The following is a 22,841-nucleotide window of genomic DNA, read 5'->3' on the forward strand; positions in this document are numbered from 1 at the left end:
TTTTCTGGAATTGTGCATTACCGTCAGCAGAAATATTTTCTTTCTTTGTTTCAGCAACCACTTACAGTAAATTAACTCGAGTAAAAGCAACAATTCAATTACAGCTTAATTAATTCAAATTAAAAGTTGGGGCAGGCTTGTTCTGTGCTACCATACAAACTCTCAAAAACACACACCAGCAGACTGATGAACAGTGTCTTTCCTCAGCCCATAACACCTCTCAACAAATAGCACACACTCCCACATGTTCACACACTCCCACATGTTCACACACTCCCACATGTTCACACCACACACAAGTTCAAACCATATCACCTGTAGCCTATAACGCACATTCATCTGGACAGACTTCCATTCTGTGTCCTAGACCAAGGTAACATGATAAGAGGCTTCAACATAACAACATAACTTGTAAATCTTTCATATTTTACATTTATGGGTCACACACACACACCTTTCTGTATTGGAGCTCCCAGCTAAAGAATTTCACAGGATCAAACTTGTACAACCAGAGTGACTCCTGAATCTTTAATCTTTCTGCTCCCTAGTGGTAAAAATTGCTTAATGCAGCTTTAGCAACAACGACACGTTATAATGTCCACAATTCTGTCCCTGTTTATTGTGACTTATAATAACTCAACAATATCCAGCTGAGAGTTAATTTTTAAATCAACAAACTTAATTATGTTTTTTATGAACAAAGGGATTTATCCAAATATTTTACTGTGTGGGTTAAAATCACTGTTTACAGTTCATCTTTTTGAGTGAAAAAGAGTAGTAGTATGTAGCATGTGATGTACTGTAAATGTAATAAAATAATATTTGTACCGACTATCTCACTTATCTGACTGCTTCCTCATTTTGCAGCAAAGTCTCTCTTCTTTCTTTCCACAAATTGCCAGCAACAATGCCTAAAAATAACAACAGTCCTAGGTTTCTGTTTGAGACAAATTTCTTCCAGCAGTCTTCTGGTTTGTTAATGTCCAATGTGTAAATCTAAAAGAGAGGAGAGCAAAATCAAAGTCATGTTTTAATGGAATGCCCCATTTTTGAGACCTATGTTTGGTTAGGATGAAAGAACTAAGAAAACCTGTTACTGATTCTTAAAAAAACAAAGGGACATTAAATACACATTCACACCACTAACTCACACATCTGAACATAACGGTATTAAACTGTAGCGTATGTATTGTACTAATTAACCCTTTAGACAGCGAGAACTCAGACTACATTGAATACCACATGCAATGTCCCTCACCTGATGCGCTAAGTGAACAGCCACCGTGGACAGTACAGCATAGTAAGGGAGAGTCTGCTCGGCATTGACCCCGGCTGCAACCAGTCCTGACATCATGGCCACCGTGAAGCCACTCAGCCAAGGTTTGGTTTGTTCCTGGAACCTCAGAGCTGTAGATTTGACTCCTACCTTGATGTCGTCCTCCTTATCCTGCTGATCAAAGACAGAACAGAGATTAGATGGTGATATACCTAAAATAATATATTTTGGTTTACGTGCCTGATCAACATGGAATATTGTCATGCTAGATTTATTTGCCAGAACATTTTTAGTTATGGGCAAAAATAACCCACACATACAATGTGTGATTGCATTGTAGACAGATACCTATAACACGGTACTTTGAACTGCAAAGAGGAACTGTATTTAACCTACTCTGTCCAGGTTACTTTTAATTTTCTGCTGTTAATCTGGGTTTTTTTATTCAAATATAGTATTTTCTCAATTGCTTATCATCGTAAATTAAACCAATATGTAGTTTTCTCTATTTATTTGCTCTCTTTTGCATATCCAAATCAATACATTCCACCATCATTATAATAATAACATTGGCTGTATTTGGCTGCTATTGGTTGTGATTGTCCTCATTTAACTGCAATGACCTCTATCTCTCTCTCTGTAGTAATAAGACCATCATAGATGCCAGGCCAACTTAATATCACATCTCTACTCTTTACTCACCACTGACTAAACTGTATTGATGAAATGATGGAAAACAAAATTTCAAGAAGGTCCCTACCCAGATAATTTTAAGGGCAAATAAGAGCTTTACAGTGAACATAAATAAGAAGTGAGTAGATCTGTGGAGCCCCCTACGTCACCTGATGAGCATATATTGTGTCATATATCAGCGTCCACATCACTCCTGAGAAGTACAGTGGGAGACACACAGACCAATCACAGGAGCCTTTTACAGCCGACCAACCAAGCAGTGCTCCCCAGTTGAAAGTGAGACCTAAACAGGAGGAGAGAAAGGAGTTTAAGGCTGACGTGAGCTTTACTTTATAGCAAAAACATTTAGATGTATAACATCATGGTATAATGTTTATAATATAGCTCGTATATACCCAACACAAACTGTGGCCAGTAAGTGATCCTCTTCATCAGCGGGTAGGTCACAACAAGAGATAATGAAGCAGCACCCAAAGCTATGCTGTGAAGAGCATCATGAAAACTGTGAGTCGAACAGTGTTGAGCCAATAAAAATATGAACAACTTTGCAATTTAACACACATTTCTTGAAAAGGAGATGGGTGAAAAGTTTGATCAGTGTGGGTTTAAAGGATAGGAGAACAGTTAGTTGGCCATTTGATCACTGAAACAGGTTTCCTTTGCTGTAATCATTCCTCTAGTTCATAGGAGCCATTAAATATACTTTCAGTGTAAGTGATGGAATCCACAATTATTGTTTAGTGCAAAAATATTGTATTCAAAAGTTTAGCTAATGTGAGGCTTCATCAGTCTGACAAATCCAGTGAGTTTCTGTAACAGTCTTTTAATTCAAAATACCCTCTTTGTGTTCCCATGCTGAGCTGCAGAGGAGGGATAATAACAAAAACAGGGCATTTTGCACTAAATCGATTTTGGAACGTATCCACTTGATTTGACTAACTCTGATTGTTGAAGCCTCAAATTAACATCAGATAAACTTTGAAAGACACTTTCCCATTTAAGGGACTGTGGATTTTGTCACCCATCACTTACATTGAAAGAATATTAAAAAGGGAGCTCTTCGTGGCCTGTACAAAGAGGATGATTAAAACTCGTGTCAATGTACACATGGGCTCCTGATTAGAGACACACTTAACTTATACTTTAAGCAACTTTACTCTACTTATTTTTTGCCATTGGTGACCTCATGGTCGTCATGAAGAAATTAAGCCCCAAGTTCAGCAGGCTTTTATTTGCTCCATCCTCTCTGTTCAAACTGATCGCTTTACAGATCTGATGACAACATGAAGATCACTGGGTACCTGTAATAGTTGAGACACAAGAGAACCCCGAGTGCAAGAGAGAGCTGCCCTCCTAGGAAGACTAGAGCCTGCATCCGAGAAATCTCTCCCGATGCAATGGGTCGAGTAGCCGTCCTTGCTACCTGCACAAAAACATAATTGCTTTCAATCAGTGCAGAATTCATATTGGGAATGTAATTCTTATTGCTGCATATCTTATTGGGTATTATGGCTTTGTAAACACTGTATTTATAGTTATGAACATGAATTATCACAGAGGATTTCTACTTAAGAGAATTTAGTGTTATAAGTTGCAGAAGATGAGATTGTTGATGAAATACCTAGTTGGTAAAAAACTGAGCTGCTGTATGAATGGCTACATCAGTTTCATGTACCTTCTTGTCAAAGTCTTTATCCCACATGTCGTTGATGGTGCAGCCCGCTCCTCTCATCAGCAGGGCACCTGTACCAAACAGGGTGAGGATGCCCAGATGTGGCAGACACCCGGGGTCAGCAGCCAGAGCGATGCTCCATGTACACGGAAGGTACAGCAGCCATGTGCCTACAAGACACAGACTAATGCTGAGGGGCCCTTAAATGAAGCATTTTACTCTCTGCCACTTACATGGTGCTGCAAAATGTATGCTTTCATGTATTTTTTGGACCTTTTGGTTGAACTCCCAGCTGGAGATGTAGAGAGATAGATCTAATGTTAAATATCATCAGCTTGATTTGCATGGTTGTGTGCAGAATGATACACTTTAAGCTTCAACAAAATCTATATATAGGGGCGTATTAATATGTTCTTTTGAGAGTGATACGAATATCTCTGATAGCAAATATCAACATTAAGATGCACTTTTTAAAATGCAGCTGAAAATCAAGTTAATGTTTTTTGTATCTTAAGGTCATTCGTAGTTTTCAATACACTATTGTATTCTGAAGAAATTGGTTATTACACAACAATGTGAGTTATTCCAAAAAAAATTAGAATATTCTGAGCATCACCACTGAAAATAATGCTGAATGAATCCCAATGATACTTTTAAAAAACTAATATCTATATTACGACCATATACAGTATCAACCTCTCTATGACAACTGAATGTACGAACCAATAGGTTTGTCCAGCCTCATCAGTCGGAGGTATGGCTGGACAGATGCTGGTGCTGAATTCACAATTGTAGCAGCTGATAAACTGAATGATCTTCTCCCATAGTGCTGTGTTTCTTGTAGTCTGAGCGATGGGCGGATGGCACTCTGGCTGTAAAACTCTCTCCTCAACACACTTGACTCTGAGTGGAGACGATCTCTAGTCCTCCTTCTTTCCATGTGAAAGAAGCAGTTTGACAAGGAGTAGAGACAGGGGTGGTAAGCTCCATGGTAAATCCTCCTCAGGGCATTCAGAGTTAACTGGCTGTTCAGCTTGGCAGGGAACATGATGCTTCTCTCAGGTCATTATCTTCCTTTCCTCAGAAAATGTAGCTCCTAAACGCACAAATAAAAACGCACAGTCAATGGTTTGACTCTGGCTTTTTCACAGAGGAGCACTGGTTTGCTACAATAGGCATTCCTTTTGTGCTGGAGTGAATCAGCTGCACAAACACTGAGATGTTCATGTGTCACAGACCTGCCTCCCTTTTAGCTGTTTGTGTGCGTACAGCTGCAGCTATTAAGTATTTTATCAGCTTGTCTGCTTATATTAGCTGCGATAGGTAAAAGTAAGCTAGCTTGCAAGTACAGCCACACTGAAAACGACAAGAACTAAATTTATCATTGACTTAATACTGGATATGCAATGAACGGTGGCAAAAAAAACAGCTCTGCTAACTCTCTATTTCAAAGGATTTAAATTAAAGTAAACTTGTCTTGAAGCGAACACAGCGTCGTATAACGTTAGAGGTGAAACAAACATACACTGTAGGTTACAGTAGAGGAAATATAAATGTTACAGGTCACTTGCCCCCCCCCCCCACACACACAGGTGGTTGGAGAATCTCTGCTGCTTTTGCTTTCCTTCCCTGTTATGGTACGCCGGATATATTGCTCCGGAGGAAAGACGGTCAGGGCCCGGAACCAATGGCAGGGAGTGGCCAGTATAACGGCCAGTTACCAATGTACAACTCAGACAGTCCAAATTTATCTTTGGGAAGGTTTTTCAGATTGTCTGGAATGTTGTTTAATATTGCTATGTCGAAAAACAATTAAATCCGTTAGCGCTAGCTTAGCTATAACTTCAGCACCTCGTGCGTTTACTCGCAGACTCGTAAACTTAGCGAGTAAAGTCATAGTTATATTTTTTCATCTGTTATTTAGTGTTAACGTTTTTACTGTCTAACTGGAAAGATATTATTTTAGACTGGGGCGAAAGGAGCGTTTAAATTCAAGTATTTGTTTAAGTAGCGCAGTGAAACTTCTGTTTACTATCGTGCGAAACAGGAAGTGGCTGGTCAGACGCTTCCTCCTTCTGCTTTCAAAATAAAAGCCTAGTAGTTTGTAACCCGATGTAAGCAAAGAGCAGTGCAGCCTACTCGGTGTCTTTAGTATCTTTAAAAAAAAACATGACACTAAAATGATTACGATCACATTCAAGTTGCTGGGAAATTAAAACTGTGAAAGCTTTGAAGTCATTATAACTTAAAAGTAATGTGCAATTGTGAGTGTCAATTTCATTTAATTGTAGAAACTAGCTACATGCAGTGGATATATTGCATATTGCATTTTCATATTTGTATTTCCTTTCCTAAGAATAATTCAGACTAAGAAGAATATTAGAACTGCTCTCAGTAATGATGTTATGAATAAATGAGCCACATGCTACAACATAAACGACGATAAAATACATTTTGAAAAATGTATTATCATAGTTTTGTTAATACGGGAGACGGTTCTCTCCACAAACGGTGAGGACTGCCAAATTGGCTGGTAATTTAATATTTCAGCAGTTACAGACAAACGTGTCCTCTACATCCCGCCGAGCTCCTCTGATTAGTTTTATTGTGAAGGCGACGTGACTCTGGGCGGAAGTTGAGTTGCAGCTGAACTGTGGTGTTGTTGTAGCAGCGGAAGGACGAAATGTGAAGACTTTTACTCGCGGGAAAAATGGCGGAAACGTGCGGCACCCATTACATTATCAACATCGGCGATTCAAAACATTGAGTCCGAGGCCTCGTGTTTGTCTGCACGCGTGAGTACAACACGTGTGAGTACTGGGTGTTTTAGTGAGGCGAGTTTGTGCACTTGATGTGGTCGTGTTGTTTAAAGAGTTCGCCTTAGTTTAGTCAGTGAAGGGGCTGTGTGGTGCCCGTTTCCGTTCCTGTTGTACGCATCAAACTAGTTTATGCTTTGATTTGTGCTGCTGTTCAATTGGGCCTCCTTTGACACTTGAGCCAATGCCAATGTTTAATCGTTTTTAAGTTCCTCCTTAAAACCTTCAGTAGTGCACTTAAATTAACAGACAAGTGTCCAGGGGTGTACTACCATATCTGACATAGACAGGCTTTCTCTGGTTAGCTGGCTCAACAATATCCTAAAAACTTCCTGTGTTAACCCAGGTTGAGTCAACTTAACAAAATGGACCATCACTAGCAATATTTTTTTTTCTGAAAAAGAAGCAAAACTAGACCTTTAGTGCTTGACACTGTGAGGTTGGCCCACCACCTGCACACTGGATGTACAAAGATGAAATGAGCAGCAAAGGATTTATTGTCAAGTTGTGTGTTTTTGTTGGGGTTTGGCATCCAATCCAATGCATTAGATTGGACACCATGAAATACCTCTTATCTGAAGGCAAGTGGGGAATTCAGCCAGATGACCTTCACATTTGCAGCTCAGAGAGTTTTTACTCCCCTCAGCTTCAGAGACGATGGTGACGCCTCCTTCAGTCAAGAGGAACTGATCGCTGTAACAGAGAGTTTTGAAGAATATAAAGATATATAAAGAAAAGCACCGTTACTGCAAAAAAAACAAAGGGGATAATTAAATTTGTGAGCTAATATATTCATTTGTACCACTCAATACACTCAATTCCCACCATTTATTTCTAAAGTGACAAGTGCACCTTCTTGAGCTGTTAAACTTAAAACTTGATACAACGTATTTAAATATTATACTGAAATTGTATTCTATCTGTTATTTACCCTCCTCCCCCAGATCTAATGGACGTTTCCACTTCTGATCACATGGCACTCAATCAAGCTGCCACTCGAGAATTAAAGACCAAGTCTCTCCAATGCAACCACTGTACACTCATCCTCAAATCCAAAGTCAACCTTTTCGAGCACCTCAGCCAGGTGCATCTCTTTGATGTGGAATCTGCTCTCATACAAGCAGGTTTAAAATCCACTGGGGCCAATGCTGACAGCTATAGAAACAATTCAGAAAATAATTTCAAATGCCAGCACTGTGATTTTAAATCTTGTAGTCCGGGCGTTGTAAATGAACATGAAAAACGATGTTCAACCAATCCTGAGGAGTGGAGCATGATAGAAAATCAAATCATTTCTGAAAAAACAGAAACCAAAACAAACAAGTGCAAGGCAGGAGCAAACGCAATTACCTCCTTTTTTTCAATTAAGTCTACCTCAAAAACTAAATACACACAAAAATCCTCAAAGGATCTGAAAGCAAAGAAGAGGCCATTACAGATCATCACCAAGTACTTTGCAGCATCATCTGGATCCCCAGTGACATTGGCAGATAGTTCTGCAGTTCTAGATGGCACCAAAGGAGCACTAATTTTGCAAGAGTCTCCACCAAGACCAAGTCCAAGTGGTAGCGGTGTGTTCAAAGTCACTGCGAAGCCCACGATTGATATTGTCTCTAAATATGGTTCTCAACAATTTTTGCTAGATGACCACCTTCTATTTACTGACCTGAGACCAACAATAAGTCCTCCTGCCAAAAAAGCTAACTTAAACAAAGAAGAGCTTCCTGAGAGAGCAAAAGCAAGTAAACAACAATCATCAAACTGTTCAAAGTTTTCATTTGAATTTAGCGAAAATGAAGATGAAAAGAGGGGGAATATTCTTAATGGAGACACAGACAGCCCAGAAGTTTATTTTTGTAAGCACTGTGAATACAGTGATGTGGACATCACATGTATGTATACCCATTATAACAACGACCACCCTTACGTAAGGTATAACACTGCCTACATTCAGGATCCGAGCGATCAGAGTGCCAACTTCCGTTGCCTGGAGTGTCCAGTTGACTTTTTAAATGTAGCTGACCTCAAGAGACACTACGCTGAAAATCACCCAGAGGCCCCAGATGTATTCAAGATGCAATCATGTGATCTCAATTTGGGTTTCAAATGTTTTGTGTGTCTGTTTGCCACCAATGAATTGAAGGCCTTGGAAGAACATCACAAAGAAAAGCACCCAACCCATAAGGTGGATAATTCCTTGATGTATTGTAGATATTCTGTGACAATATGCCAAGAGGGATCGTTGCAGCTAAATACACATGAAAAGGCACCAAGCCCAGGAGGGTCCTCACCTGAGAGTCCCCATACTCCATGTAAGGAAGCCAAAGATGCATCCTCACCTCAACATCTCTCCTCGAAAGAAGCATCAGTGGCCTTGTATCACTGCAACATCTGCAGGTTTAGTCATAAGTCAGTTGTTGTTATGCATGTCCACTACCAAAAATGCCACCTGGATGAAGCAGTCACAATAGATAAAATCAAACAATCAGCTTGTGTCACGTCACACACAACATCACATCTGACGCCTGATACGTCTCAGAACTCTGTTACAGTAATAGAAAAATCCACACCTCTAAAACGGATCTCAGATTCTTCTGTGGAAGTGGAAGATAAAGCTGAGCAAAAGGAGAATTCAATTTATTTGAGAAGTCGCAAGCGCGCATCAGAAGTCTGCCAAAACGAAGAGTCTGCAGCAGACAGAAGTAAAGGAAAGCAGTCATCCACTAAAGATAACAGGGAATTATCCAGCAGTTCACCAAATAGATTATTTTACTGCCAGTTTTGCACTTATTCAAATGCCAACGTCAAAAGTGTTCTTGGTCATCAGAACGCAAAGCATGCAATGGAGGTACTAACTTGTATTGACCTGATCTCACAGTATAGTGCTGAGGTGCAGAAAAAGAAACTTCAAAGTGAAGAGCTTCGCCACGAAGAGGATGAAGCAGTAGATGCTTCGGGGAAGGAATCGAATGCTTATGCATGTGCAGAAAACTTGTTTTACTGCCAAAAGTGCAACTATGGAAATCCATCTGTGAAGGGAGTATTGAACCACCAAGTCAAAGTTCACCAGAACATTCAAACCAGTATAGAATGTGTTATTAAATATACAGCTTTGATTCATGAAGAAATTGAAAAATCAAAATCTCAACATGAGGAGTCAAGCTTTTCTACACATCGTCCCCTTCCTCTTATGAATGAAGGTGATGAAGACATGTTTTTCTGCCACTTTTGCAACTACAGGCAGAGCACTGTGAACAAAGTAGTGCAGCATTACTTGAAAAAACATCCAACATTTACTGTTAAGAGTGAACAAGTCCGTCTTCATACTTCTATGGTTCTCGAAAAGGTAAAGAAATCGCACCTAAAAGCACCTGCAAACCAAGAAGTCAGTCATGCATCCTTTGGAAAAACAGGGAATAAAAAGAAAAACACAAAGCCAAAACCAAAACTTGGCAAAAGTTTAGCATCACCCTCGATGAGAGCCGGGCAAACGGAGAGGACCATTCAGTGCTATAGATGCGACTACAGCACCCAATATGTGTTTCTTTTGAAGAGACACATATGGACAACCCACAAGGCAAAATACTCAGTCACAGATGTTTTGAGAGCAGGTTTTGAACAAGGAACTCTACAGACAGGTTATCACTGTGATTTGTGTGTTTTCTCCCACCAAAAAGCAGCAGCACTCTATAAACACTACCAGGGCAAACATCCAGGACGTAGACCAAGCCTTGAGTACATAACTACTTGGTTATATGTTGGTCCTGAAACATCCAAACCTAAAAGGAAGGAACCTCAAATGATCCACACTGGTGGTGGTGGTGGTGTTCTTGGCGCTGATGACACTGACGGCAGCTCACCAACTCAAAGATCCAGACAAAATGAAACCAAGACGTACTCATGTAGAGCATGTTCATTTAAAAGCAGCTCAATGTCAGGCATCACACGCCACTGCCGTGCTGTTCATCCTTGGTCTGTGAAAGAAGACGGCTCAGTGCTGGATGTCATCAGTAGAAAGAAGTCCAGTGCAAGCAGGCAAAAGGAAGACGATGAAATGTCGTTCGACACCTACCAAGTGCCTCTTGAATTTGACAACTTGTCTGATTCATCTCAAGAACCGGCATCTTCCACAACGCTCAAGTGCTCTTACTGCCCTGCTTGGTTTCAAACCAAGCACGGGCTCAAAACTCACTACGGAATGAAACACAGAGAAGCTGCAATTGAAAATGTAGATGAACATCTAGAACTGCTAGTGCCAATCCAAACACGCACGCATGTCTTTAAGTGTCCACATTGTACCTACGTGAATACCTGTTATCAAGGTGTCCTCACGCACTGCCAGATGAAGCATCCTGCCCTTGCATCCGGGGCAGACAGTCTTCACCTGGATGACAAACATTTACAAATGTGGGATGACTGTTTGAAAAGAAAAGGTACTGATTTGAGAATCGTTGGGCACATGTGTAAAACCTGCCCAAAAATCTGTAGAACGTTGGAGAAGCTGAACAAACACTGCGAGGAGTACCACAATGAGACTGTGGCAAATCCAGTGCTAAAGACACTCAAATCAGCTCATAAACTCTCAGCTGCGAGTAAAAACAATCAATTCATGACCAAAAAGAATCAGAGATCACTATCGAAGGCTTCCTTTTTAAGTAATAAAATATATGCAGTGATTAAGTGCCCGCACTGTACTTATAATTGCAGCACAAAAATTGCGCTCAATCGACACTTGCAAGTATGCCACAAGACTACATCTGTTTCGAAGGCTCTGGAGTGCTACAGGTGTGTCCTGTGTTGCTCTCTCTATTTCACGAAAAAGCGTCTTGGAACCCATTATCTTAAGAAACATGGAAAGGAAAGCTACTTAGAATACTTTGCACCACTATACAACCAGGTCCACCAGAAGCCAGCACCATCATCTGCTGACACCCCCTTAATTTTGCAACCAGAAAAGACTTCTGAGGAATGTAACTCTAGCACGACGACAAAGGAAAACAAGAAGTTATTCTACAGGTGTCCACGTTGTCCTTATGTGAATACAAGCTACCATGGCATTCTCACGCACTGCCAAATGAGGCATCCAGCCGTCATTGCCAGGGCAGATGAACTTCAAACAGATGAAATACTTCTAACCAACATGGTCGGATGTGACGTGGGAAAAGGTTGTAATGAAAGAGGGTACATGTGTAAAAAATGTCCACTAATTTACATGTCATTGAAGACACTGAAAATCCATTGTGAGAGGGATCACAACCAGCCTGATGCAGCAGCTTTTGAACAGTCAGCTGAATCTGAAACTGAAAAACAACCTCATAACGGGTCTCAGGGCTCATCATTGGAGGCTGTCTTTTTAAAAAACAAGACCTCAGCAGTGAGAACCAAAGAAATCAGCTTCAGTCACCAGTTGGGCGCTCCTGAGGCATGCCAATCAAACGCGCCGTCAGCACGGAACAAGGAGGCAGTGTACAAATGCCACATTTGTACCTATACAGGAATGTGTCGAAAATACTTGTATTGTCACTACAAGAAGACTCACAAATTTGATGCGTTCACCACATACAAGCTGCTGCAGAAATATAACAAAGGTAATCGCGAGAAGTTCAGCCACCTGTGTGAAGATGAATCTGAGAAAAGTGAACCTGTCAAATGTAAGATGTGTCCAGACTTAATGTTTGACTCATCTCAGCTACTCATTGCTCATTATAGTACTTTTCATAGCAGGGATTGTATATTGGACTTCATTGTCTTATCACAAGGATCGCAAAGGAGCACAGGACTTTACAAATGTACCCTCTGCCAGAAACAAATGAATGGGATTAGAAAGCTGCATTATCACCTGGACAACCACAGAAAGGGGAAGAAAAAGGAGGCAACGACAAAGCCCTCGCTCCTCTCCACACCACCTGCAGCCGAATACATCAAAGTAAGTTCACTCTACAGTGCGCTCATTTAGACTCTTCATCCTTTTCCCACATGCTGTAGCTACACGCTGATCATTGCTGTGTTTAATTTTCAGATCTTTAAGCAAGATGAACTGCCCATGTTCGAAACTGTGGAGGAACTGGCAAAGTGGAACGTGGTACCAGTACAGACCTTCACTTTGCCACAGAGCCCTCTGTCGTCCCCTTCAAAACCCACTGAGCCAGCGCAACCAGAGCCGGAATCGAGCGAAGACAAACACACTTGCAAACAGTGTGGGCGGAGATTCATGTCACTGAAAGGTTTGCGTTCCCATGAGCGCAGCCATGCGGCGCTCGCAGCCATCAAGAAACTGGACAACCTGCCTACCTCAATATCAAAGCGCAAGTAAGAGGGAACTTTGACGATCTGGGAAAATATAAAAAGATACATATTTTAATATCTGACTGAATATATATTTTTCACCATTATCTCAACAGCATTAACAAATACGTCGTCTACAAACCAGGGCCCAAGAGACCTTTCCTGTGTAGCTTCTGTTCCTATCGGACCACCGTCATGGGCCTGTGGAGGAGTCATTTTATGAAGAAACATAAAGGTGAGTAACCTGTATATAACATAACATCACCTAACATAAAATAATAAAAAACCTAAATAAACCGGTAATGGTATCATGTGCATCATCAATTATCAGAAAATTTGTAGGTAGGCTTGATCAATATGTGACACATTCAAGGACATCTTGGTAGATGTTTGTAAAATAAGCTGTTACAGGTTACTAGTACACACTCAGCTGTCAGTTTATTAGGTCCACGAAGCTCATCTGATAATAGACAAAATATTAGAGACTTTTGTCTTTTCCTCATAATCCAACAACAGCACCGCAAACTACATCCTCCAAAATGACCTCTGTTTATTATAACTAGTCCCACTGAATGTGTTTCTATGTTAAGAAAAAAAGGAGAGGCTGTGGGTAATGTTTTTCTGTCTTTGCTGCTGCCAATCCAAGATGTTATTATGGATCCTGCTGAGACTGACAACCAAGATGAGGAGAGCGCTCAGAGCGCCGACGATAGCTCATCAGAGGATTTCAACAATCTGCCCGAACCTGATAAAGAGCAGGAAATAACTAAAAGCAAGTCATTCTTATCATGTTTTATAAATCGGAATGTGTATAAACTGTCAACATGTATATTAAATATACACTTTTCGTGGCCATATGAAGACTTATTTGTCATATTTTGACAGAATCGCTCTACTTGGAGCCCCCAGATGTGCAGCGGCAGCTGAGCCAGTATAACCTGATGGCGCAGACTGGTGCTACATCTAAAGATAACATGCAAGAAACCAATTTACACAAGAACGGTCTGCATCACTGTGAGATATGCAATTTCAACACTGGACACCTGTCTAGTATGAGAAGACATTACTTAAATCGCCATGGAAAGAAGATCCATAGGTGTAAGGACTGCAACTTTTTCACTGGTTTAAGGTAAGTTATAACCATAGTGAGTATTTTCCTTGTTTGAAATGTGAACGTTTTCTCTCCTTATGATTGCACTTCATTTACTGTGTCGCTAAAAATCAGTTCAGCTGTTAAAATCAATTACAGTAATATAACATAATCAACCTTTATAACAAAAATGTGGTGTTATTATTTTTCCAGGTAGCATTAAATTAGATTTAACAGACAGGGCATGGCCAAAAGTGTCTTCATGGGAGTGGAAACCCTGTTAAAAAATAACCACTCAGGAATTTTGGTTTATGCAGTAGCGATGGTGAGCATACATGAAGAAACATTTAAGAAGATATATTTGTCTTATCATCTTTTATCATCTATTTTGGCTGCTGCATCATAATATGCTGTTTAAACTCTTTAGGTCATTTCTTCATTTTGTTTAAATATCTAAAATGCTCTTTGAATTGGCAATTTTTCCAGTATTTCCTGTACAGGTGTGAGTAATCTCACACAGACCCCGCCGTTAATTGCAGTTTATTCGTTGTTTATCGAAGAAGTTGAGCAGAGTGATGAACATATTGGGTTTTCCAATACTGTAGTTGCAGCGTGTAGCCCTCTTTCTGTCTGTTGAGAACTGTCACCCTTTCCCCTACATACAGGTTGCTGGCCTTATGCATGCTGGTTCACTGTCACAGCTTACTGAGACAGAGCCATCGTTAATGTTACTAACAACGCCTGTGCTTTTCCTACTAGGACAAGTCTAAATGTCTGCTGTGAAAAAGGCCTGTGGCATAGGTAGCATAAAAGGCACAAATAGTGGTCAGAAAAAGAATAAGATAATAAAACTTACAAGATCAATTTCTAAAAATTAATATTGAGACCAAAAACAACAACCAAAGGCAATTGAAAACAACAGCATAATACACTCTGTTGTAAAGTGCTTTTTGGACACAGTTCATATCTGTATATGTATTTATACATATGTAAAAGTGAGCAGAGAACGTTTACATGAGCATTTCCTATTCAGAAACTGATTATCATTTGAACATCACATTCATGCAGAAATAGTCGGCCGTGTACTGAGAGCATGTGAGTGTTTCACCTGCTTATCTTTCAAATTGCCAAAAGTTGAATCTGAAACTAGTTGTCATAAGACTTCTTCTTTAGGTAGAGGAGATTGGAGCCTGCTTGAAAGTTATAACAAAGTTTAATCTTACATGTAAGAGGAGCGTTTGACAGTGCAACAACATCATGGAGGTTACAGAGTAAAAGGCTCATCTGTTGAGCATATACAGTTAGGTTTTATAATGGGCATTGTGGGTGTAGTTCTCACACATCGTGTTATCATCTACTTCTTCTTGTCCTTGTAGATATGAGGCTTCACACCATTGCAGAGCACACCCTCGATTACCACTCTGTCTGGCAATTCGTGAGCATGTCCTTGGATGGCAATTCTCATAACATTCCCTCCTGTTTGCACTCACAAGAGTGCAACTTTCCACGTAACATATAAGAACTTTACCTTACATGTATATCAAAAGCCCATGGAGTGTAAGAGCGAAAAACCTGTCTGGCAGAACAATCAATCTTTCTGGACAGGAAAATTCTCTTACGGTCCCGCTGCCCCGGCGACCGCACTATGGCACTCCCAGAGGGTCACAATAATGTCAAAAATTAACTGCACACAAACGGTACACAATGAGAAAAATAGCTGTTGTCTACTCTGGAAACTTTGAGTATGGGAACATCCGTAAAAGAACAGAAACTGTCCACCTCCAGGCTGGTCATCCCATCGTACCTGTGAAGTGGACCTGCCCCTAATAACTAATCATTATTTCCCTGATAGACGAAAACAAAGTAAAACATGGATGTGAATATGGGAACATATCTATTATCACCAAACAGTATCTTTTCCTTCAATTTTTGTTTAGTTCTATGAAATCCATACAGACAAATTGAAAATGGTAGGTTGCTTTAGGAAATGTACCTTGTCTTGGAGTAGTTTTGATAACCATAGATTGTAAATGTTTTATTTATCACAGATACCATCCCTCCTGTTGAGACATGTGAAATCCCATGGATCAAAAATAGCTGCAAATCTAAAATGATTCTGCTGACTGATCATTGTCATGTTGCCACTCGTCATCCTCCTCATGATCCCCCTCTGTGTTCTGGCCCTCTGTCCAATGTCCAAATTTGCCACAATTGTAGCATCTGCCGTCCCCTCCGTGTCCTCGTCCCCATCCTCGTCCACCTCCTCCTCTTTGATCATTTCCTCGGTAACAAACATCATAATATTCATCAGTGGGAAATTCATCACAGTCATCAACAATAAAAGTGTCATTACTTTTAGCTTTAAGTTTCTTTTTCTTTACATTCATTTGTTCCTCACCATGTTCTGCGTGATCTTTGATGGTTTGAATCCCTGCACTCCTCCATCCTACGAGGTGCTTTTTAATGTTATTGCAGATTTGTTGATGCATTCCGAGCAGGAATGCATTTTTTAGCTGTAGGTTGTAATTACTCGTGTCTGCACAGTCTACAGGTATACCACTGTGAGTTGCAAAAATCTGACTCAGCCTATCGAAATAGACTAGCACTGATTCCTCTGGTCCCTGTTTGCACTCCAACACTTTAGAGTAACAAGCCTGTCCTCTGTAGTGTTGGATTATTCTACCATACAATGCCTCTGTCCTCTCATTGTATTGCACATGTCCGAACGAGATGGGTACGTTATTTTCAAAGGGGTCCCACGTCCCCTTCACCAAACACCAATCCTGTTTCACAACACATCGCAGGACTCTCTCAGTCTCCACTGTGTCCAGCCTGAAACTGTCACACAGTCTCTTTATCTCTGTTAGGAATTCTTCCAAATTTAATTTGGGATGGACGATGCCAGCAGCAGCTTCTTTTACATCTGCATCAGTCCATGGTCTATACACGCTGACAGTGGGGGGTTGATTACTCTGTCCTGCTCTGGGATTTGGCATTTCTATCATAGGAAACATTTCTGCATCTTTAAGTCCTAGATTAGGTACTGGTGGTGTTGGACTGAGGTAATGTAAAGGATTGTATACATTACCGCTTCGGGTCCGGTGTGGTGTGTCCACCCCGGACAGAGATGGTTGTGCAGTCATGGATGATTGAGGCAAGTGGTGGGAGGCAGATGAGGAGGAGGACGGTCCTGGAGGTGAGGACTTTGAAGTGACTTTCCCCAGGAGAGGCCTAGACAGCAGCACTCGCTTATCTCGGGCAGAATACAACACAGGATAAGGGTTAGGAATTTTCATGTCCCTTTCTGCTTCCTTCTCCTTTTCTCTCTGTCTCTGCTTTTCCTCCCCCTCTTTTTTCTCCCTCTGGCGCTGAAGGCCAGCTTGTCTGAGTGCTTCGTTTAACCACACCTGGGCTTCTGTAAGGCCTTCCTTTCTTGCTTTTATCTTACTCCCCTTTGTATTTGTTTCAATCTTTGCCAGTAATTCTCTGCAATCTCCTACTTGCAGTTTTCCCTTAAACTCATATTTATTTTGCCATTTTTTCAAATATTTTACATTATTTTTTTTCCTGTTTCATGCGCTTCGCATCAACATCATGGAGGTTACAGAGTAAAAGGCTCATCTGGTGAGCATATACAGTTAGGTTTTATAATGGGCGTTGTGGGTGTAGTTCTCACACATCGTGTGATCATCTACTGGCGTGAGAACTTCTTCTTGTCCTTGTAGATATGAGGCTTCCCACCGTTGCAGAGCACACCCTCGATTGCCACTCTGTCTGGCAATTCGTGAGCATGTCCTTGGATGGCAATTCTCATAACACTAGTTTTCTCAAGTCAGAGTGAAATTTAATTTCTGTTCACTGAGTTGGCAGTCTCTGTAGTTTGCCTTTAATGTTTCAATTGAGATATTTGTGGCAGCAAAGGTTGTCTCCTAACATTCAGCACACTTTGTAACTGCTTTCTCCCCACTTTTATTTCTCCTGCTTTCATCAGGAAAACCCTTGAAATGCACATGAAGATGGGTCACTCTGCCTGCCAGTCAGAACCCACTCATCAGAAGGACCTCCGCTGTCCTTTCTGCCTCTACCAGACCAAGAACAAGAATAACATGATCGATCACATCATCTTGCATCGTGGTAGGTTAGATGCTGAACAGGATTCAGCAGATCATCAAGGAAAACCTGGAAAAGTCATGGAATTTGTAAAATCCTTGAACATTTTGAAAAAGTCATGGAATTTTGTTATGTGTACTAAATTATAAGTAAGCTACTACGGATAACCTTACAACTAATGAAATGTAACAGTAAATTGACTTTGCGTGGCTTTTAACATAACTTAGCTGTAATATGTGTAGCTGTGTGTTTTCTATCATTCATGTGATATTTTTGTGTTTGGCTGTCCGTGTACATAGGACACTCCTCTTTATTATGGATGTTCGTGTTCCTTGTGTTTTATATGAATGTTTTTATGGAAAACATGCGTTTTATTTCAATGTCCTCTATGTAATGCGACACACTGATTCTAAAGCACTGAAATCCTGTATGAAGTGTTATGTCCCAGATGTCCAGTGTAGTAATAATTTCTGGTGTTGATTCTGAGCCAGTGTTCCCACCCACTGATGACCCTTATTTGTCACGTTAGGTTCAGTGTTTTTGTTCCTTCTGTTTTCAGAGGAGCGTGTCGTGCCAATAGAGGTGCGTCGCCCGAAGCTGTCCCGTTACCTTCAAGGCATTGTCTTCCGCTGTCACAAATGCACTTTCACAAGCAGCAGTGCTGAAAACCTTTGTTTGCACATGATGAGGCACGATGACATCAAACCCTACAAGTGCCGGCTGTGCTACTTTGACTGTACTCGGCTGAGCGACTTGGAGGCACACCTGAGTGATAAGCATCAGGTGAGGATTTGTAGCTAAAACCCTCTATGCATCACTGGAATTCCTTTGTGCCTGAAGGAATAATAACTCATCCACTTTGAATGTACTGGAATTTGGAAAAAGTGAAGGGAGCCATAGACAGCTTCTTTGTTTCGCATTTTCAGTAGCTGATAGAAATAAAATGCATTATAGGAAATACAATTCAATCACTGACCTCTTAAGGGCTCAGAGGTAACTGCAGGTGTGAAACTGCAGTCCTGTTTTCCACCAAAGCAGCAGGAACTAGAAGCTAATGCTCTGTTTATACATGGTATTAACATGCATCTTGGACATAGACTGTGTAAAAACAGTAGACGAAGCTTCCAGGGCTGACAAGTGAATAAGCACCTTAAACCTGCATTCTTTCCAGGTGGCTGCTATTATTACTACTGCTTAGTACTACAGTTGAAACACGGGGTCTTGGTTTCATTAAATGGTTTTTGGGCCCCTGGAAATGTTTCTTGTGGAGGAAATTGGATTCTAGTATTTTTGTAGTTTGATGGTTTTTTTGTTTTTCTTTTGTGCAGGTTGTGAGGAATCATGAGCTTGTGGGTCAGGTCAGCCTTGATCAGTTAGAGGCGAGAATTGGTAGGATGCCAGAAGAACAAGAGGAACCTTTGTCCAATTCGGAGCACAACAACTGTGAGAATATTAAAACAGAGGAATTTGTCACAGACTGTAATGAAGTGCAGCATGAAACAAGCGCTGAGAACCTGGCAGGAAATAACATCAGGGAGATTTCACAGATCAAGGAGGCATTTCACAAGCAACGGCGGGACGGAAGGAGCACAAATGAAGAAAGTCCACCTACTGTCCAAGAGATGCATGAGCAGGACCCACAGGAACAAGCAGGGACGGAGCTCTTGGCAGACGCTGCAAGAGGGCAGACGATGGAAACTATAGTAGAACAAAATGTTGGTGAAGGGAACAATGCAGATGTCCAATTTGAGGATAGCAATGGTGCGGAGAAAGAGAGGCAGACAAATGAGAACCATACCCATCCCAGACTGGATGGCAGTGTAACGTTCACTCAACAAAAAGAGGAGGCAGCAGTGGGGACCTCAGCAGAATACAATAAAATATGTGAAAACACACAGGCCCACAAGCTACATGTTAAGGAGCTTCAGAATGGCATGACGAACATCGAGGCCAGGGTAGAAAATGATATATTATGTCGCATCCTACTGCTGGACAGGGACAGCAGCTTTTGCAAGTTGCACAAGAAGGCAGATGAGGGTAGAACGGTTAAGGTGGAACAGGACATGGAGACGGAGGCTGAAGATGATGCACCAAATGATGTCCCATTACTAGATGAAGAGGGCAGCATCTCTTTGGCCCACAATCGAAAAAATCAAGTTAACATGGAGGGACAGAGAAATCATATGCAGGCAAATGACATCAGGGCTCAAAAGAGTTTAACAGCTCAAAGGCATTTGTTAACTCTGCACAACAAGTTAAGCCATAAGGAGAGCTCAGGCGTCTCATTTACAAACTGCAAAAAGGAGCAAGTGCACAACCTGGAAAATGAGGAGGAAGGAACGGACCCTTATGGGAAAATGCCGGTGCTGGAGAATGAATATCTCAAAGAGGAAATGCAGCCGCTTGGTTGCTGCAAGGAGGAAGATCAGAATGATGGTCTGGATGAGATGATCACCGAAAAGAACCGATGCACAAATCAGGAACATGAGGAGGGTGACATGATGAAGGTCGCTGATAATCCACATGTGCTTAAAGGTAAGCTACCCCTACTGCATAGCTGCTGTTTATTTATCTCCTTTTTTTTTTAATCCTGAAAAGGCATTGAAGGTGAAAGGGCAAAGCAAGAATTCAACTGTGTGGTGAAACTTGTTTTTAACTCTACATGACGATAAAATGATTTAATTGAATTGAATAGTAAGATACTGAATTGATCATAATGAATCTAAATGATTTTGAACTAAATCGACAGAACAAGAGTTTGGATGCTCAGTGAAAGGCAACACATCAAAACACCTGCACCCATTGTTCTCCATGTAAGCCTGCACACAACTACCTGCATGTCAATGTTAAAAATCTGGAATCTGAGATTTTTTTGTTTTTCTCACTTAGTCAGAGCAATTATTCGATTATCAAAAAAGCTGGCGATTTCATTTAGTGCTTGACAACTAATTGATTATTCATTGCAGCACTCATGTCTAGAGATACAACACAACAGGCTGCCTTTCTACCTACAGTATATATCAAATGCATTGACAGTCATGCCATATATTTCATAAAGTAGATACCTTTTTTGCAGTGGCTTGGGAAAATACAAGTCTTTCAAAATTCCTCTCTTCTCTGTTTTATTTTGTGGTAAATATGTGAATATTTTCTAGGTTTGTACTGCTAAGACACCCAAAACAAGAAGATGTCGTCTTAGTCATCTGGAAATTGTAATGGAGATTTTTCACTATTTTCTGACATTTTATAAGCTAAATCAGTGTTTCTCAGACTTGCTCCTGGAGGCCCAGTGCCCTGCATGTTTTAGATGTTTTCTGCAAACAGGGGCGTGACTGGAAACACTGGACTAAATGATTGATTGGTTAATAGAAAAATATTATTAGTTGTTAATGGGAATCATTTTGGGCTGCAGCCAAAGTTACGTTTGCAACCAGCCTAAATTCATCTCTCTTGTTCTTCAGGTACACTCACAGTTATGGATGAAGCCGCTGAATTCCCGCACCCAACAACTGTGGAGAAGAAACTGTTTACGTGCGGGTTTTGTGGACGAAACCTCAAGAACAGCTCTGAGCTGGAGTGTCACGTCATGCGACATGGAATGTAACATTTTTCTTTATGTTATGGACGGTAGCAAAGGTTTCCACTGTGGGAAGCAAGATTTTATTTTACTGAACCGTCCTCCGCTTTCTTACTGTATTATGTATTTCTGAACAACCTGGTCTCTAATTTTTCATGTTTTATAGATTTTAAACCTTTCCTAATGAAATATTTTATGGCACAGCTCATTGCTTGTGATTTAATTTGTTCAATTCAATAAATTGAACTTCAGGACCCATTGATATCTTATTTAGATTTGTTTTGTGGAGAGACTCTTATGGATATCCGTGAATAACTAACATGCAAATATCCTCATTTTTTTCAGTTTATAAGAAGGGAGGTTGAGTAATCAGAGGTCATTGCTGTAGAACATGCAAAAATCAACACTGTGAACTCTGCGACAGACCTGAACTCACCTCATCACCATCACCTGTGGAAATGCTTGTGATGCCTTCAGGTGGTGTCGGTATTTGAATCTAAAATTGTTGTGTACATTGGTACCGAGCTTAGACTGTTAACAGTTTCAGTAAGGGTATTTAGTTTGATATTCCATGGAAATAATACATTTCTGTTTACTTTTGGACCTTTTATAAATAAAATATGTTATAAATAAAACGAACGTGTCTTTATTTGCTGGTGAGACATTTAATCCACTATTTCGAGCAATGGAAAACTGCACAAGCAATTTATTTTATCACAAAGCTCATTAAGTTGTCACCACTGTCATTGGCGTTAGATTATTACAAGTAATATTTTTTCGATATTATTATCTCAATTTAATCGTGAGGCAAATTAACGTGTAGCCGTTCGTGAACTCCGCACTCGGGCCGTTAGCATGGATCCACATACAGACATTTTGCTAACTTTAGAGAGGGGAAAAAACATTTTACCGGTTCTCCAGGGGATGGTTGTGTCTTTTTAATGAGTTTACATTATGCCACAGATGTTTGCTGTCTGCCTCAAATGATAAAATGCTTCTCTGGGGCGAAACAAACCTTTAAAGCTAACATTTCCACAAACTGTACGGCTAACAGTTAACGCTATTACTGCACCGAATTTTGACGTGTGTGGATTTACGCAAATATTTAATAATTATGGGCATAAAATAGCCATGTGGGGTCACAAAAACCGTTTGAGGATAAAGGTAAGGATAGGATTTTTCACAAGTGGGGCCAACAAACCATGACAGGAGCTTGGAACGCGGAAATACGAGCCCTGGAGGGTCACCTGAAGGCGGCATGCTCGCCCGTGGTTACGACACATTGTTGTCATCCAAGTGTAAGAGGACACCGCTTCCTGGTC

At 40.7% G+C, this 22,841-nt stretch overlaps 2 protein-coding genes across 5 annotated transcripts; one reads left to right on the plus strand and one right to left on the minus strand.

Annotated features, from left to right (window-relative positions):
* coq2 (coenzyme Q2 4-hydroxybenzoate polyprenyltransferase) lies at positions 1-22,841 on the minus strand. Of its 4 annotated transcripts, none has more exons than XM_070833342.1 (8): positions 22,767-22,841; positions 4,365-4,737; positions 3,645-3,811; positions 3,271-3,392; positions 2,365-2,450; positions 2,119-2,252; positions 1,259-1,447; positions 1-996 (listed from the first exon to the last, which is right to left on the minus strand). In XM_070833342.1, exons 2-8 carry the CDS (start codon positions 4,687-4,689, stop codon positions 841-843), a joined length of 1,179 nt encoding a protein of 392 aa, XP_070689443.1. In that variant the 5' UTR covers positions 4,690-4,737; positions 22,767-22,841; the 3' UTR covers positions 1-840. The 4 variants fall into 4 exon arrangements, with proteins under 4 accessions (XP_070689443.1, XP_070689442.1, XP_070689444.1 ...); XM_070833341.1 differs by lacking the exon at positions 22,767-22,841 and adding an exon at positions 5,232-5,279; XM_070833343.1 differs by lacking the exon at positions 22,767-22,841 and adding an exon at positions 5,209-5,256.
* Positions 6,353-22,117, plus strand: LOC139203607 (zinc finger protein 462-like). Its single transcript, XM_070833425.1, has 10 exons — positions 6,353-6,436; positions 7,402-12,383; positions 12,477-12,766; positions 12,859-12,977; positions 13,389-13,514; positions 13,628-13,871; positions 17,824-17,966; positions 18,502-18,725; positions 19,271-20,477; positions 21,404-22,117. The coding sequence occupies exons 2-10, from the start codon at positions 7,407-7,409 to the stop codon at positions 21,544-21,546; spliced, it is 7,473 nt and encodes a 2,490-aa protein (XP_070689526.1). The 5' UTR covers positions 6,353-6,436; positions 7,402-7,406; the 3' UTR covers positions 21,547-22,117.

The sequence above is a fragment of the Pempheris klunzingeri genome, chromosome 7 (genome assembly GCF_042242105.1).
Source record: "Pempheris klunzingeri isolate RE-2024b chromosome 7, fPemKlu1.hap1, whole genome shotgun sequence".
Lineage (NCBI taxonomy): Eukaryota > Metazoa > Chordata > Actinopteri > Acropomatiformes > Pempheridae > Pempheris > Pempheris klunzingeri.